Raw genomic sequence first — 14,372 nt, 5'->3', positions numbered from 1 at the left:
CAGCATGAACCTTTTTTTAAAGGCTTTTTTTTTTTTTTTAAGGACGATTATAAACCAGGAAAAAAAAAAAAAAAAAAAATTCCCTGGTTTAGAATGACCCCCAAGAAAAGGGCAAACTTTGTATGCCTATCCAACCAGAACATTTTCAAGAATCCTGCTAGTAGACAAGCAACATTGCAATTTCAGCTTTCAGCTTTAACAGAATTTAAACTTCGCTGTGTCCCCAATGTTAAATAAATGTAATATTAAGAAAAATAATGATTTAATTTGGGTTTTTTATAAAAGAGCAGCTCATGAGAGCTACAACCATCTCTGGAATATTTACTCTTCCTTTTTGTGCAGTGGGAAGAAGAGTTTATGGAGAATTACACTCAGTGACTCATTCAGGGGTTATTCTGCTTGAACTCATTGTTAGATTGTTACTGTTTCACTGTTAAACTAAACTGTATCTCCTGGTCATAGGTGCAGGGGAGTCAACTACTGATTTGTGACATTTTAGTACGCTGATCATCTGTCCCCTCAAGGGTTGGACCTCCTGAGGTCATCAAGTCTGAAGGACTCTGTAGTATCAAAATAAATGCACTCACATGAGAGTGCTGAGGTTTTATTTGACACAGGTCGGAGGTCACGTGCGGTGTGATGTCGAGGGAATCCGGTGCTTGTCGTGATGCTTCCGGGAAGGATTCAGATCTGACTCTAGCTCCCGCTGCTTCAGTAACAAACCCTGAGAGCACACAAACACAGTTTGTACAGGTGAGGATGCTCATCACTCATCGTCTTCATGTGGATCAACACAGGCGTGACGGGGAAACTATTCTGCTCATTTTGAGGCAACTGAATTTACTGAGAAGAGGAGAGCGGCAGACTGCTGGGTTTGTAATACACTGGCGGAAACACTGTAACAGACTCTGTAACAAGACTTCAGGAGAATCAGCAGATAAAGACAGCAGACTTTATCTGCTAACCCTGGTTTCAGGGTCATCATACATTATTAGTGAGTAATAATGAATGATGACCCTGACAAAACTAAGTCGGAGAATGATTACTTCCTGGCTCTCTTTCACAGTGTGTCTTTTGTCCCGTCTCCCTCCCCCAACCCCCTACCAGCAGATGGCTGGCCCCTCCCTGAGCTTGGTTCTTTAGGTTTAATCCTGCTAAAAGGGAGTTTTTACTTCCCATTGTTGCCAAGCGCTTGCTCACAGCGGGTTGTTTGATTGTTGGGGTTTTCTCTGTAAGGACACCTTGTGTGTGGGGTTTTTTGAGTGTGTTACCTGGCGGAGCTGAGCCAGGCCTCTGAGGATCTCCTGCTGTCGGTGTATGTGGGTGTTACGAAGCAGCTCTGGGTGGAGGAGGGGGTCTCGATGTGATGGAGGAGGCGCTCCTATAACAGGAGAGAACATTTATTTAGATGCAAACTGATGCACAGTAACATGCTCAGAGGTTTTTCTCTGCATTTATGTGCCGCTGTTTCCAAGTTTGCTACCTGAAAAAAGGTTTTAAGTTACTCCCAGAGGAGTGGATTGTTTTATCCAACTAAAGATCAGGCAGTTATCATGATTGTCTAACAAAAAGAAATAAAGATTTATCTGTTTCTGTGCAAAGACTTTCAAAGTGACATTAGATGAAAGTTATGGAAGTTATGGGAATACAAAATGGACCCAGCTTCCAGGGTCAGAATAATCCTGAATATTTTTTTTAATGGCCACCAGAGGTGATACCTTTGGTTATATAAAGATTATGTAGAAGTCTGTGGCGAAATGACCCTCAGTTTTGACCTCAGTAAACACTTTCCTGATGCGTTCACGAGCTCATTCACTATTTTCAGGTCACACTGATAGAAACATTGAGCCTATTTTGTAAAGTCTGGTGATTCTAAGAGTGAGAAAGGAGAATTATGCAAAATATTTCTTTTGTCAGGCAATTAATTGATTGGTTTTCAACGTTTTGGGGACTTGTGGGATAAAACTCTGAACAAGCAGATACAATTATGTTACTCCATCGTGTAACAATACTGTACTTACATGAAGGCTTAAACTTGAATAAGCATCTAGTTTTTGTTGTGACTTTCAAACCCAAATCATTTCCTCTACTGTATCGTAGAATTTGTGTCAATGGCGAGGCTGGAACTTGAAAATTTTGGGGATCATTACATCTAGTTTGGTGTGTCTAACCTGAGTGTGTGAGGGGTGGAGGAGTGTCAGCGGGCTCCAGAGGGTCCAGGTTGAAGACTTCATTAGTCCTGACGTAAGGAATGAACTCCGAGACAAGAGGAAGAGTATTGGAGGCATGCTGACTCTGCGCTCTGTGTTTGACTGCAGGGACAGGAGGAGAGCGCCCTCTGGAGGACAAAAAACAAAACAAAACATGAAAAAGCCCTTTACATTTCTTATGTTTTAGTCTAGAATAAAATGCACAACCAAACTACCTGAAAACTGGCTGAAAATACAATCTTATAACGATTTTAATTGTGGGCTGACCAAATTTAATACAGTTTTCCATTTGTTCTATTAGTTTATTCAATTTAGTTAGTCTTATTTTTCAGTTTATGTTAGTTTAAAGAGTGAGTTTGCAGGTAAGTTTTTATCATTTTGTGTATTAAAATACACAGAACACTGACATCCAAGTCTCAATAAACATCTACAACATTCACCACACAGACTAAAACTAAGCACATAGTTGTAGTGGCACACAGTTTTGAAGAGGGAGTCCCAACCCCGCCATGCACAGCTGCTGGACTAATTACTAAAAATTAGGCTTTCTGGTTACAAACTGCACAAACTTTTTTTTCTGAAATTTTTAATCCTCCTAAAAAAAAAATTTTAAAAAAAACTTTCAGAATCTGTTCAAATATTAAAACCTTCTGATTGGAGTCTACTGTCCGCTGCTCACCTTTCAGCGTTTAAGCCTGTGGAAATGATGTGCCCTCTGGAGTTGGCTTCCACCTGAAACAGCAGCAGTCATCAACACACACATCCACCTGCAGCTGGGAGGGTTACAAATGACCTCCAGCCAGCAGAGAAAACTAGAAGTAACAAAAGTCTTTTTAAGAGGCTGGTATTGGGGGGGGGGGGGCTACCTTCCTGGTGGGACTGGTTCTGGTTTGCATGATGTCAGGGCACAGGCAAAGCTCCTGGGGTGGAGGAGGAAGAGGAGGGTCGGTCCTCGGCAGACAGGTCCTCTCCTGCAGAGCGAGGAGCTCAGCTTGCCTCTTTAGTCGACTCTCCTGTCTGTTCCTCTGCAGAGCAGCTGGGTAGCGCTCTGAGGCTGGAACGAATTGACGGTTTGGCCTGAAGCAGAGCATGTGTAGGGAGAGATTTTTAAAATATTATCAATACAATCCCTGTTTCAGATGTACTAGAGTGTGATGGTCTAGGAGTTTCTACCTCTGAGTGTTCCACTCAGGTCTCCTCTTGTCCCTCCTGCTCTTCTCTGTCCTGGCAAACGGCTCATATGGGTCTCCTCCTGCTGGCAGACAAATGTTCTCCTTCCCTGTTCTCAACGCTCTGCTCCTGCTGTTTGGAGGAGGAGCAGCAGTGGGCAGAGATGGAGGAGGCTGCGCTGAGACATCTGGAGTCTGAGCTCTGAGCGGCAGAGAAGGAGCAGCTTCTGCACAGAGACAGGGATAAATAAAAACATACAGATATGAGGCCTTTCAGCAAATATTAAATAGGGCTGAACCAAAAAAATGATTTGTACTGTACAGGAAATAATGAGCAGCTTTCTAGAAATATTGCTCCTTCACACAAGGAAAAAAAAACCCCAAGAATCATTTAAACAAATTTTGAGTCTGCCTGTTCAAGTTTGTAGGACCTAAGAGGTAAAGATGACACCGCTACAACTTTATCAATATATTGACAGAGAGCCTCTTTACTCATTTATCTTGTAGAAAAACAGAAAATATAAAATACTGCAAAGGTATTAGATACCCATAGAAAGAGAGGGCAAAAGAGCGAGAGAGACAATCGTGGATATTCATATTAAACATGGACACATTTTCCAACAATGACATCACCTCCAGCAGAATTCAGACAGTTCTGTTTTCCTACACTTAGATATGAATGACGTCAGAGTGGATGTCCCTAATACGGTCATATTAGACACACAGCTCCGACTGTGACCACAGAAGCCAAATTTGCTTGCTGTTCATGCAAAGCTTCTTTAAAGAGAAAAATCTGAAAATGGGCAGAATGGGTCAACTTTAATTAAATCTTGCTAATTTAGTCATAAACTAGAAGGTAAACTGGTAGTTACAGTGCATTCTCTGCTCTAATTGAGGACTCAAAGCTCTTTTTACTCCACCTTGATGCTGCACTGAAACATTTCAATCTCACAAACATGGAAACAGATTTTTTTTAGTGGCTCAGTGCAGATAGACGCAGACATACGGTCTCCCACAGCAGCAGTGTAAGTGGGTGTAGTAGCATTAGATGCGTTACCTGTCTGTACAGCAGCGTCTTTGTAAGAGGAACCCGAAGTGCTGGTGTCCTCCAAATCTTCAGCCTGCCTGGTAACTGCTGAAAACAAAAACAGACACACACAGAGCTAATTATTACAAACATGTTTACTTCAACATCTTCTGCACCTCAATTTATTTTAAATCAGCTGTCACCAGTGCTACACAGGAGGGAGCAAATCCTGGAGCAGGTGTGTTTAATAAACAGTTTGGGAGTGAAACGCTCTCTTCTGTCAGAAACCAGAAAACATTAAACATAAATGAGCACAATGAGTTGGTTCCTTGGTAGGATACTAATGAAACTAATTCCTTTGGGTGGAAATCACTTTCATTGCTGTTTATCAGTCTCTCAGCAACAGTTTTGGTTCATGGCAGAAGTGGATTACATTTCAAGTTTTTAGAAAATGACTCCCTCCATAATCCTCACAGTGGTTCGATCTACTGTTTGGCATTGATTAACTCTGCAAACTATTTCTGAGGCCACGTTCTGTACTTCTGCCACTCAGTAGAATAAAAGATATGTATATTTGGACCCAGACTCTATATTTTTAGCAGCATTACCATGTGGTTGAATCCTGTGCTTCAAAGCATTGATTCATTACTGAGCAGGCAGAGTAAAAATATACTTTTGGTGCATATTTTCAGATCCAAAGTGCAAAGACACTGCAAAAGTCTTACTGACCGTTGGACTCCAGTTCCTGATGCAATCTGCCATCATGGCTGCTTTTTTTTAGCTGCTCCTCCTGATTGATCGATTGCTCCTAAAGATGAAGAACACAATGAAACAGTTTCAGATAAGTACAGTTAGCTTCATCCTCAGCAGAAAATGTTTAACAGAAAATATGAGAAATAAAGGAGTGCAGAGAGTTTACGTAAATGTTTCTGTATAATAGTCTGTCTCTGACCTTTTCCCTCTCCTTCAGTGTGTCCATCTCATACTGTCTCTGCAGCATTTCCCTTTCCAGCACCACCCTCCTCTCTTCTTCCTCCTCCTCCTGTCTCCTCTTCGCCTCCTCTCGTTCCCTTTGCAGACGACGCTCCTCCACTTGGGCTTCGATAGCTCGCTGGTAGGAAAAGATAAAATTTAGGGAATCTTGGTGAGAAAAACATTCACTGATCTCTTCTCTGTGCCTCCTCCTACCTGCTGTTCAAGCTGTTTTAGCCTCCTCCGCTCTCTCTCCTCTATCTGGGCAGGATCCAACAGGGAGGTCATGGTCCTCAGATAGCTGTACATACCACAGGAAAACAAACAAACTAAATATATACACTTATACATCTGCAGCTCATCACAAATAAGTCACCATGGATCGTGTACAAAGAGTCTTTTAAATATTTGACGAGACGTTCCTTCCCACCTGGCCCTGGTTGGGTACCCACGGGTTGTATCCACACTGTTTCCTGCGACACTGTCTGCTCCACAGCTGCTCGTAGCATCCCAGATGAGGGAAAGGCTTGACAAGGGCTCCCACTCTCCCCGATCAGAGCTGCTGAACTGAGCCGGTGGCAGCGCTGATGGAACTGCAGGCTGGACAGGCGGCCTCCTCTGCAGCGAGTCAAAATGTGTAGCCCAGAGCTCGTGGTCCTCCGCCTGCAGACACAACAACACCAGACTCAGGGGGACAACTTTGACCTCTCAAACCTGCCTGGTCTGTGCCGTGTCCCCGCTGTACCTGACTCTGCAGCACTTTCTCTCGTCTCCTGCGCTCAGTCATCTCCTCTCTCTGACGGTCCAGCTCTTCCAACCAGCACCTCTTCTGCTCTTCTCTCCTCTCCACACTTAGCATCTCCTCCTCCATCGGAGTGACCTCCTACAGAGATGCAAGGACTTAATTTTAATTCATATTTTTTGTTGCCTAAACACATCCTTAAGATCACAGTTAAGTTTTGTTGTGAATAAATCTTAAACGCACACAGACACATACACACAAAAAAATATGCTCGAATTCAGTCAGCAGCAGTTCTGAAATGAATAACCCTGAACTGTATAGATAAACAACACTTGAGAGAAATATCAGATTCAATAAATCTTTTCTCGTTTCACTCTCTCAGTGTCATATAAAAAAAAACAAAATACAAAAAAAAACTGCAATGAAAGCGACATTTTTTTGTACTATAAGTTAGAGAGGGATTAAAAGGCAAATAACAAGTTAGGGAAAGTTATGTTACTGAAAATCTTCAACTGCACTTTACTCTTTTACTTTACTCTTAAACAGTAAGGTATAAGAAAAAAAAGCAGATAAATGCTTCGTTTGATTTAATTAGTATTTAAGGTGAGATGAACATGTTTGGTCTATCCCAAAAGTTCTTGTTCCGGCGTTCAAAACAGGAAACAACCAGTAATGAAATAAAACAGCTATTATTGAAGCAAAATGACAAAAAAAAAAACAAAAAAACTGAAGAGCTGAACTAAATACAATAAAATAAGAACCAAAATCTGTGTAATACACATTCACTTACTAAGTAATAAAAAAACTAAATATACAATTAAAAGACTTCAGTAAAATAAACCAACAGAATATATTTTCATTTTTAGTGTTTTTTGTAATTGTTTAGTCACCAGGGTCTGATTTAGACTGCAGGTAATCGTATTCACGTTTTAACCTGAAATGGACAAGTACCAGCATAATTACCCGTGTGGTTGTATTCTGGTGTTTTACATCACATTAATATTATCTCCAGAGATAAGATATCTAACTATAAACCACCACATGCAACAAGTACTAAAACACATTTTGTAAGATGCATAGGATGATAAGACAAAGAATCCAATAAGACCAATCAACCCAATCCAATATAAATAAAAAAAATTACTGATAATTGATTAAATATACTTTTTCTGCTTGTTACAAATTTAACTGATGTTTAGTCTTGCTGAGGACAGAATGGAAAGTTGGTGTTCTTACATCAGTTAAAGTGTGATGGTGTGAAGAAATGAAGAAAAAAAAAAGAAAGAAAAAAAAGCATGGCTGCTCCAACCTCAGTGTTGATTTTATCTGTGAAAAGTACTTTTATTACCCCGAGTCTGAGGCTGGATCTGATGGCTGGCGGCTGCTGTTTGTGGCTGATCGAGCTCTGCACTGATAACACACTCTGTGTGTCCTCCTCAGCCTGAAAAACACACACATAGACATACACAAAAGGCTTTTACACATGCTACAAATAAAATAAAATAAAATATATCAACCCAGAGTCCAATCACAAGTCCTGCATAAGCCTGTATTCTTCTTAACTGACAGTAGAGGGCGACAGCTTCATACTGAACAAAGTATGACACAAATAAGTCAATTTTGCACATTTTGGCTATTCTAAGAGTCGAGCCCACTTTCCTAAATCAATTCATCCATTCCAACTAATTCTTGAGCATTACTTAACACAATTCAGCTTGTAGTTCTAGTTGTAAAAGTTCTAGTTTTAATATTTTTGGAACAGTTGGTAAAATTTTAAATCAGCAGTTTAATTATTCAAAAAAAAAAAGAAAAAAAAAAAAGAAGAGAATTAAAAAACAAAATGAGCACAGGAACTCAGAGGTGACTGTACCTGCAGTCTGCTGGGTGCTGAATGTTGCTGCTGCTTTAGGGCCACCTGTTCATCTAACACACACACACACACACACACACACACACACACACACACACACACACACACACACACACACACACACACACACACACACACACACACGTTTTGACTCTTTGATAACAGGAGTCATTGCCAGTGTTGACCTATCAGTATGTCATTTCAGGTTACCTATACATTAAAATAAACGTCACAAGGTTAAACGCTGATTTTGGAAAACAAAACAAAACCAAAAAAAAAAGAAAAAAAAAAGGGGTTTTCAAAAGTGTTGAAAAGTAGTACTCAGAGTCAAAGTCAAAATCTTACTTAAATAACACTACAAAGGTTTTAACATCGAGTACTCATTATGCACACTCTGGTGTAATTGTGCTCTTGGAGCCATTAAATTGTGACCATATAAAGAAATGGTCATCAACAACAGCCTGCGGTGTTCACATCATGAGCAGTTGGCATTAATGGACTCAAAGTGTGCCAAGGAAACATTCCCCTGAACATTACACCACCAGCAGAAGCTAGGACTGTTGACATAAGGCTCCATGGAGTCAGGTTGTTGTTTCTGACTGAGCATCTGCAGACTTGGTACTACAAACTACATTTTGCACTTTGGTTTGTGTTACCAGTAGGTTGGAGCAGATTCTCTGTTCAGCAAAAAAGGGACTGAGTAAATGAAATCTATCCTGTCTGGCTTCTGACCTCTCGCTGGATGTTTTCCCCTCATAGTTCAGTACATTTGTGCTGAAAATCCAGATGGTCTAACTAATAAGTAATAATCATACATTAGTGAGGTGTGTAAACACTAAATTTACTTTTTTTTCAGGCTATGAAAGTGGCTTTCTTTTTACCTGATAAGACCAGAGTAACTTATGTTGAATATATAACACAATCCAATTTAAAATAAACTTCCTTTAATGACAGCATGCTCAAAATGCATTTTACATTCTCTACAGACAGAATATATTTTATACATGCAACCTGTGGAGCCATATTTTACTGACACCACTGAAGCAAGCCTTGCTGCAAAGTTACTGCAGGACAAACTGTTCATATTATATTTTCTCAAGAATTCAGTTTCTAAAGCAGAAAATGCATAAATATAATTTCATACTTTAATCTGCTGCCAATTCTTTTTTCCCCCCACACTTCTCACATCATAGCAAATACAACAAAGAGTCATGTGTCCACAAACTAAAGGCACATTTGTAAATAGGCTGTGGCACAGAGTCTGAAGCTACTGATTATAAAACGGCATGTAAATGGATCAAGTTTAAAGTCTCAGAGCTCTAATGTGCACACAAGAAGTACACGTAATGATTTTCTGCAGCATTGCTCACTTGGCTTACATGCAGCACCTGTGTTGTCCTTTGCTGTGTCATTATTTTACATTCCTTATGTTTGTCTATTGTCCATTCCTCTGATTAGGATTCCTAAGTAAGCAGAACGATCAATTACGTGCAGAAGGAAAGTGACATGACAAGCAAAACACCCCCGTTAATGTGCAGCAGAAAGTGATAACCATCATCATATTAATGGTCATCTCTTAACTTTGGTTTTAAGCTTTGTCAAGACAGCTACCCAAAAGAAATTACAGCTGTGTCTAATTGCTTCGTAGTACGCCTCTCTGCTGTTTCATAAATAGCAAAACCAATGCAAAGTGACTGACATTTTTCCTCATTCTGATTTTTTAACATCAACTGAGGCTTGATTTCAGGCTGAGGTGAGTAAAGACAATATAAGATAAAACAATAATTAAACTCTTACTGTGTTTGCTCTTTGCTGTTCAGCAGGTTTATCAGAGCCATACAATGATGCTCAAACTCTCTGGTATAACTGTCACCATTCTTAATATACATGAGGATTACTGGTTTAAAATGCCTGCGTGTGTGTAACTGTACGTACCGAGTTCTTTCTTCCACTGAGCCTTCTTAGCTTCGATGGCTGCCTTGCTGTCTGACTGTCGCTCTTCCAGCCAGCTGAACATACCTCCAGACAACCTGAGGAACAACAGCATCATCACAACATCTTAAAAACTTGATTTTTTTTTGGATCTGCTGTAACAATGATGTGACATTTGTGTTGTCTAATTATATTCATGCTTGAATTAAAGAGTCAGCTAAATTTCCAGAGTCCTATACACTGACTGCCATCTACAGTAGGTATGCATCAAGAGGAATTTGATTTTGCTACAAGAACTGTGACAAGCTCCTCACTTGTTGTCTTTCTGTTGTGAGGTTCCCATTGAATCTGTTCCTTCTCCATCTCCTTTCTTTATTCCCTCCCCTCCTCCTCCTCTGTCTTCCTCCCTCATATTGCCTCCTCCTCCTTCATTCTGTGAGTAGCCAGATTTTGAGCTTGTTTGATTTCCTGAAAGGGTGAAAAAAAAAAAAGAACTTTTTAAATTGCTCTTCACTCTGTGCTTCAGTCCTTCTCAGTGCACCACTCTACCATTGCTTCCTTGAGTCTTGTCATCCTCTGGTGGGTGCTGCATATTGTTGGAGGTCTGGACAGTGCTGAGGATGTGCTGCAGCTGCTCACTGGTCAGACACACCATGCTGTCCTTCAGTGCTGCATCCCTACTGGCTGCTGGGTCTTTAAATCCTGCCTTTCCAGCTCCTCGAGTCCTAGTGTTTCCCGCTTGTCCCGTTTTCTCACCGGCTCTCAGGGGCCCAAGAGTAATACTGTGTTTCTGCCTGTCTGACTTTACCTTCAGCAGAAAGACAGAAAATCAATGGTTGAGGGGAGACAGTTACAGAGTTATTTTAAATTTAAGGCAACTTACAATACCCTATTTTATAAATAGTGCACAGTATGGTCAGTCTGTTGTGGTGAAGAGAAAGCCAAGTGTTAAGGTTAAACTGTTAAATTACCGGTGTACCTGTAGGTCTTTTGACGATGACCTACAGATAGTGCCTGAATGAAAAAGATCGCAGATACAAGCAGTACAAATTAATTTTTGCACAAATGTGTCTATGTTCAGTCATTCAGGAAGAGCTCAGAGTAGACCTGCTGCTCTTTCACATCAAAAGAACCCATGGTTAAGGAATATAATGGGAACAACACTTGCAACTGGTGTTTTAGGCATTTTCTACTAAGAGATGACCCCACAACATGCTGGGGAGATTGTGGGCCTCAGCAGGCTTAGAAAGGCCTTTGTTTCCCCACCCAGAGGAGCTGGATGAAGTAGGTAGGAGACGAATATCTAGGAATCTCTGCTTAGGCTGCTTCCCCCATTGCCTGCATCCAAATAAGTGATAGAATCCAAAGAACCCCAAAATATTTGAACTAGACAGTAATAACTCTAAACCAGTAGTGCATCAACAGAACAAAAATACAAAACATGAAAAACACATACATACTTCTTATATACATATGTACATGAGAATTTATAAGAAATAGTCCCATTTTCTCTGCTATAATGCATCTCCTCCAGTATGTCAAAGCAATGATCCTTGAAATTTATTTTAATTTTTTTTATGAAGTAAACAAAGTCACAGGAAAATATATGTGGAAAGTGAGACAGTTGGTGAGCAAAGATTGTGTTGGTGTGGCAAAAACCCCTCCCAAAACTGCTGTGTTTTTAATGTGCTGTGTGCCAGCATATGATGGCACCACAGTTCAAACCCTTTCAACCAAATGCTCTCTGTCAGATGCCTCAGGACACCTGACAGAGCATTCAGCGGAAATGTTGACAATCTCACCCTAGGAGACAAATTCAGTGAATCATGGAAAAAAAAAAAAAAATGTAATGAGCATGCTCCTAGTCTTGCTTTTCACTCGATGGGCTGCCTTCTGGCTTGGAAACTGTGGAGTCTTGTCACCAGCAATGATCCCTCACACGAAATTTGTGCAAGGTTGAAATAGAAGTTGATGTTTGCTCTCTGTGCATGTTTGAGGTCTATGATTAAAGTATAGAAGAAAAGTGGCACAAGTGGTCATAACTGGTCTTCCAGAGAGTTCTGAAAGTGGTCTTTAGATGCACAAGAAGAAAAGAAGGTCGATCACATTTAGATCACAAAAAAGAAGAAAATTATCTTCAGAACAACTGAAGTGAAAAAAGTAAAGCAAGAAATTACAATATTAACAAAAACAAAGGAAAATGTAGTAGGAAACTGAATAAAAAAAGCAATACAAATTGGGAAAAATGTCTATAAATAGAACAGCCAGTTAAGAAAAACAGTAAAAAAATGTGAACAAAAACCATTGAAGAACTTCAGATTCAACAGAAAGCAAGTGAGACTAACAATATCCTGCTCACTCACCTTTGGATTTTATGTGTGAGTGGGACCAAGTCGGAGAGGAACAAATAAAAAATGTTATGTTATCATTTTATTATTTCATAGAAGCTTTTTTGAAAATGTGTCCAAACCTTTACAGGTATGCTAAACCAGATCCTTACCTTGGCCACAGCTTTGACGATGCCAACTTTGTGATGATCATGTGTTTTCATTGAAGTCAAGCTGGCACTCTTCCCTTCAGTATTGGAGGTGACAGATGCACCTGCTCCTCCTGCCTTACTCCTGGCCCCTCTGTGCCTCATTGCCAGCTGTCGGGGTGGACGCTCCTCCCCCTGTACATCTGACACACAGGAGGTCTGCCGGCAGCTGAGGATGTTTGCTGCTCCAGGCCTGAAGGACAGCTGTGAGGAAACACACCAGATCAGACAAAACTATAACAGTTATAAAGCCGACAGACCATCATGCAATTGTTACTGATCATTAGAAACATAAACAATATGTCACCAAAGGTATTTGGATAAACACATTTTCATGAGAATATAATAGCCCAACTTTAAATTGGAGTCCTACCTTTGCTGGATTTTTATCAACACCTGCAGTGGAACAGGCATGGGAGTAGTAAGTATAATTTTGAAAAATAGGAATTTTACATAAAGTAATCTTCACAGTGTCAAAACACAGCTTTACCAGGAAGGTTAACTGACTGTTAACTGTGCGTTTGTTAACAGGATTACTCAAAGAGCTATGGATAGATTTGGATGGAAAACATTATTTTTCTGCACATCCAAAATGAAGATTAAAATGTAGATTATAAAAGCTTAAAGGTCTCACCATGACTTAGCAAAATCAACTTGGGTTTTCCATTTTCAAGTTCAAAAAGCAGGCCGTCCCTGTTCACAAACACAACATCGATTAGGGCACAGAAAAAACACAATAAACACCAAAAATTATACTGTAGCTGTACTGCACCTACAGAACCAACTGTTTCTACTTTCATTTTTCAAAGTGTGTTTTGTCCAAGTCCAAATATGGGATCAGGATCACTGAAACAGCACTCAAATAACAACAGTCCAACCACAGGAGGGTCATGGTTTTTCTTCGCTTAAATGTCCCATTTATGAAACGTCACACAATCACATCTTATGAGTCAGTACAGGGCAAAGATCGATACTGTATTTAAGTCTCATTATCTAGTCTAAGTGGTTGGTGTATGCTCAATTTCCACTCCATATTTTTTATTATTGTACTACAGAAGCTTTACATATTCACAGTTCAAAATAATCCTTATTTATCTTATAGTGATGATGTGAGAGCTGACAGAAGTAGTAGGATTAATTCTGAAGTGTACCAAGCTTTACTCTGCTGATTCAGACAAATGCTGCAGAACTGATCACACTGTGCTCCACAGTACAAATGAATAATGACCCAAAGCATACCAAAAAAGTATTCCAAGAGTTTATCAAGGCACAGAAATAGGATATTGTACAATGCCCAAGTCAGTCACCTGATCTCACTCCAATAGAGCAAGCTTTTCAGCTACTGAAGACCAGACTGAAGGCTTAGAAATCCACAAACTAGCAGAAACTGAAGGTGGCTGCAGTAAGTCTGCAGAGCATCTCAATTGACGAAAAGGATTGTCATCCAAGTATTTAAAATTGTGTTAGTTTGCCAAATTTATTTTGCGCACATACAAATGTGTCTAAAAACAGCTGCAATTCCCAAACAGTTAATGCAAAACCTGGAAAACTCAATTAAACGCTGAAAACTGATGTACAGAACCAAACTTCTAACTGTTCGACTATACTTACGGCTCCAAACCTTGTGCCCGTAAATCAATACAATGTTAAGATGTTTTGATGCACACCAGTCTCACGGTGAAATTTTCTGAGTTGTTTGTAAGAGCTGTAGTCAGGTTCATGGGGACCCTTGCAGGTTGACCTCCCCTCTTTTATTGCTGCAATGTAGTGTTTTTAAAATGGGTCATGTTATGTATTGATTCTCTTCGGTTTTAAGCTAAAATAATCCCCTTCATTTCACTGCGACACATTCGACCCGTGTTAGCCTAAGCTAACTCCCCTTACCGTTATAAGGAAGACTCACCCGAGATTCAT

The 14,372-nt window shown here is 40.1% G+C and overlaps 1 protein-coding gene across 1 annotated transcript; it reads right to left on the bottom strand.

Moving 5' to 3' along the window:
* Window positions 1–181: 181 nt before the first annotated feature.
* Window positions 182–14,372, bottom strand: ccdc66 (coiled-coil domain containing 66). Its single transcript, XM_085353515.1, has 21 exons — window positions 14,362–14,372; window positions 13,093–13,151; window positions 12,832–12,854; window positions 12,423–12,662; window positions 10,472–10,730; window positions 10,237–10,390; window positions 9,926–10,020; window positions 7,991–8,043; window positions 7,469–7,561; window positions 6,124–6,261; window positions 5,809–6,041; window positions 5,595–5,679; window positions 5,359–5,517; window positions 5,136–5,214; window positions 4,437–4,514; window positions 3,384–3,606; window positions 3,077–3,287; window positions 2,890–2,942; window positions 2,172–2,338; window positions 1,272–1,381; window positions 182–724 (listed from the first exon to the last, which is right to left on the bottom strand). Exons 1-21 carry the CDS (start codon window positions 14,370–14,372, stop codon window positions 626–628), a joined length of 2,622 nt encoding a protein of 873 aa, XP_085209641.1. The 3' UTR covers window positions 182–625.

This window comes from Diplotaxodon limnothrissa, linkage group LG5 (genome assembly GCF_057381915.1).
Source record: "Diplotaxodon limnothrissa isolate DT_005_m linkage group LG5, D_limnothrissa_male_GT1.1, whole genome shotgun sequence".
Taxonomy (NCBI): Eukaryota; Metazoa; Chordata; class Actinopteri; order Cichliformes; family Cichlidae; genus Diplotaxodon; species Diplotaxodon limnothrissa.
Note: the sequence above shows the minus strand (reverse complement) of the source record. Positions and strands in the feature narration are given on the sequence as shown.